The sequence below is a fragment of the Elaeis guineensis genome, chromosome 4, assembly GCF_000442705.2.
Source record: "Elaeis guineensis isolate ETL-2024a chromosome 4, EG11, whole genome shotgun sequence".
In the NCBI taxonomy this organism is placed as follows: Eukaryota; Viridiplantae; Streptophyta; class Magnoliopsida; order Arecales; family Arecaceae; genus Elaeis; species Elaeis guineensis.
Window position 1 is genome coordinate 58,630,326 of NC_025996.2, and position 4,009 is coordinate 58,634,334.

A 4,009-nucleotide genomic window follows, 5' to 3' on the forward strand; every position below is an offset into this window, starting at 1 on the left:
GTCAAAAGTCCATAACTGCGTTTTGGTTCAGAGTTCTAACCAAAAATAAAAAAGTAAATTTCCACCCGATCATATCACCATCATCACTAACAACCGTTAGGAAGCCTCTAAACCAACTAAAAAATTGCATGCTTTAATTTAAAAAAAAAAAAAAATCCAAAGCCTTAGAACAGGTATCAGGCCATCTATTAGCAAAAATGAACCTCATTTTCTTACTGCCCAATAAACCAACGAAATCAACAACCACTACTACACAAAATTCTTAAATTCAATCAAAATTCTCTATAAGAAACAAAATAAACGAAAACGTAACAAAATCAAAGAAAAGAAAGAAAAATTGACTATTTCCCCGTAAAGATTTCACCTTTACAATTCTGGAGATTAAGAACTCGCAAGATCCGGAACCCGGCTGCAATTACCGAGAGATCGGAATCGGTGACGCCGGGATAGAAGGAGCGGGAAGCGGACTGGGAGAGGTCGAGCTCGACGACGCCGGAGAAGCGGTGGGCCATGCGGCGGAGCATGGCGGGACCCGCCCGGGCCCGAAGGCGGCGCCTCTCGGAGCTCTGCAGCCGGAGCCACCGCTTGCACACGAGGCCAAACGTGTCCTTCTCCTCCTCTCTCTCCAGCCTCGCCAGCACCGCCCGGAGCTCGTCGTCGGTGAGGGCCTCATTGATGCAGACCTTCGGCCCCTCCTCCTCGCGCTTGGCGCTCTCCCGCCTTGCCATGGACGCCGGAGATCGGATGGGGTATCGATTTGGGGCGGCCAAAGAGGGGATTAGGGTTCAGAGGAAACCCTAATCGGCTCTTTGGTAGGAGTTTTTGGGGCTCCGTAGGGTGGACAGCTTTATTTTAAAGCTGCTGCAGGCTGGCCCCAAACTTTAGGGCCCAGAGCGTATCACTTCAATCGTCTATTCTTTATCCATTTCATCCACTGCGTATGACAAGTGCATTCTACAATAAACTAATAAAAACTCTTCGATTAAATTTAAATTTAAAAATAATTTTTTAATTAAATTTCACTTAAAAATAATTTTTCAATTGATATAAATGATGAAATTACTCCTGTAATTACAAATCAATACTAAAATAATATTATGATATTATAAAATAATATTATTTTATTATAAAATAATACTACTTTATTATGATACAAGGATATTACAAAATAATATTTTTTTATTATAATATACTACTATCTTATTATAAAACAATACCATCTTATTGTAATATAATACTATTATAAAACAGTACTATTTTATTATAAAATAATATTATTATATTATAAAATAATATTACGATATTAGAAAATAGTACTGCTTATTATAAATCAATACTGCATTACATATTATAAAATAATACTATAATATTAGAAGATAGTACTGTCTTATTATAAATCAGTACTGCATTATTGTAAAATAATATTGTATTATTGTATAACCATATGAGAGTATAAGGATATAACGATCATTTCAAATAGAAATAAAGAGTTGCTTTTATTTTATATTTGAAATGGAGAGCTATTTTTAGTTTAAATTCAAATGGAGAGCTATTTTTAATTTAAAATATAAAATAAAATTTTTTATTTAATTTATTATTCTTTAATATCTACATTAATAATATTATTACTATAATTTTGTACTTTAAATAATGAATAAAATTTTTCTATAAATTCTTTTATTGTATATAAACTATTTATTATGCAAAATTATCAATCATTATTTTATTTTTTTTTAAGTTAAATATTTTGCATCAATTTCTTTAGCAGAAATTATATAGTTTCAATATTTACCAAGTGAAAGATGGTTAAAAAAGCCCAGCTGTTCTTTTTCATTATTACATACTATTACTATAATTGTGATCATAATTATAATTTTAAATATTAAATCTATAAAATAATATATTTTGTAATAAATTAATGATAATGATATTAATGATGAAAGTTTCGCTCAGTCATTATTAAAGTTAATTATTTAATATTATATAATAATTTGATTATTGAAATTTTCTATTTATTATTATTTATTAAATATCTATATTATATTTTAAAAACAGTTGAGAAATGGAAAATACTGTACCTCATGAATCACAGGGTTTTATGTTAGCCTATATTTAAAATGGAGGCTTTACATGTATAAAACTTTTTCACTCGCCGTATGGATGCTAGAACTAATGATGTCCATATTAAAATATTTGATTATTATTAAAATTTATTATTAATATATAATATGTATTATTAATATCAGTACTAATATGCCTAGTGATAAGTAGTATATTTTTATATTTATTGAAGATATTTTTGGTAATTTACGATGCTAACATCTTTTTAAAAACTTAATTTCATTAATAAATTAGATTTTCTTATAAAAATAAATAATTTTATAAAAATATGAAATTAGAGTATATTTATAGAAAATAGATGTTAATTTAATTGAGCAATTTAAGTACCAAAATGATGAAAAATTTTTAAGAATTTAATGCATATTTTTTTTAATTTTTTAAGCAAAAATCGGAGCAAAAATGAGCCAAAATACTCTTAAAAAAGCTTAAAAAAGATCTCCGGTGCACAGTGGACTGGCCGGTCAGTCCACGGAATCAGGGTGCGGTCCATCAAAAATTTCACGCGGTCCACAAGCACGGTTCACAGGTGAGGCGAAAGGTTTTGTGCGATCCAACGGTCCAAATTCAATCTGATTCGGATCCAACGGCTGCTGTTCGTTGCCGGTTGATAAGAGAAAACTTTTGCGTGATCAGACGGCCGAAATTTTATCCATCACGTGATCCAACGGCTGTCATCATTTTCGATTTGATAAGGAGTTAAACTGAGCCATCCGATGGCCAAAATTCAATCTAGAGTGCGATCGGACGGTTGAAAACAAATCCGACTAAGATAAGGATTTAAACAGTCGATTTTGATCAGATCTAGGTGGTCCAAGCTTCATTCGATGGTCAAGAATATTTCTAAGGGGATTAATATAATTTCTAAGGATTTTATGACTCTTTTTTCTATCAAAAAATTATAAAAAATTTATCTATTAATAGGGGGTCCGAGAATAAGTCTAGGGAAAAGAAAAATTGAGTGGAAAGACTACAAAAAATTAGATAAGTTTAGGGACCCAAGAAAAAGAAGGAGAAAAGTCAGTTCGCTCTACGGAGTACGACGAAAGATGGAGAGGTCATCAACCATCTTCCTGATGAGACTGGACTGATCAACTTCAGATCTTTGTTATAATTTTTTTTAATTTTACTTTATTATTTTTTTAAATTTTCTGTACTTGAATTTCAATTCTAGTTAATAAAAAATTTATTTTTTTATACTTTAAATTTTTATCTTTTAATTTTTGCACATAGATGCTAGGATCTAATTAGTAGATCTTAATATCAATTTATTTTATATTTTTTAAATTTTTATTATTTATCTTTACTGTAAGTAGATGCTAGGATCTAGTTAGTAGATCTTAGTACCCAATTTATTTTTCATATTTTTAATTTTTACTTTCTGACTTAAATTATTTTTTTTTAAATTTTATTTTTTTATAAAATTAAATATTTCAAATCAAAATTCTGTCTTCTCTGTGGATTCGACTCGACTCACTACTTTCTACATATTTTTAATTTTTATTGATGTCGAAATTAGATTGATAATCACGGTGTCCTAACGATAACATCCGATCGTATCAATTTTTTTAGCGCCATTGTCGGAAAAGACATCAATTTTAATATTTAATTTCTTTGATTTTTTTATAAATATAGCTTACTCACTTTTTTTATTTTTTTTATAAAAAAAAATTTTTAAAAAAAGAGAGATAGAAAGCTTCTACTTTTGCTTGGTGAGATCAATCCTAACCCTAATCCTAACTATTTTTTTTAGTATTAATTATTATTTTTTTAAATTAACCTAAAATTCATCCATATAAACTTAATAAAAATTGCATGATAAAAATAAAAATTTAATTATTTAGAAGCATTCATCATCTTAGATTTACTTTTGATGATCGCTAGAGATAAG

At 29.2% G+C, this 4,009-nt stretch overlaps 1 protein-coding gene across 1 annotated transcript in view; it reads right to left on the reverse strand.

Annotated features, from left to right (window-relative positions):
• Nucleotides 1–881, reverse strand: part of LOC105042795 (uncharacterized) — a 6,218-nt gene extending 5,337 nt beyond the window's left edge. The window contains exon 1 of the mRNA XM_010920114.4: nt 365–881. Within this exon, the coding sequence (XP_010918416.3) occupies nt 365–728 (364 nt within the window). The 5' untranslated portion in view covers nt 729–881. The remainder of the gene's footprint in view (nt 1–364) is intronic.
• Nucleotides 882–4,009: the final 3,128 nt, after the last annotated feature.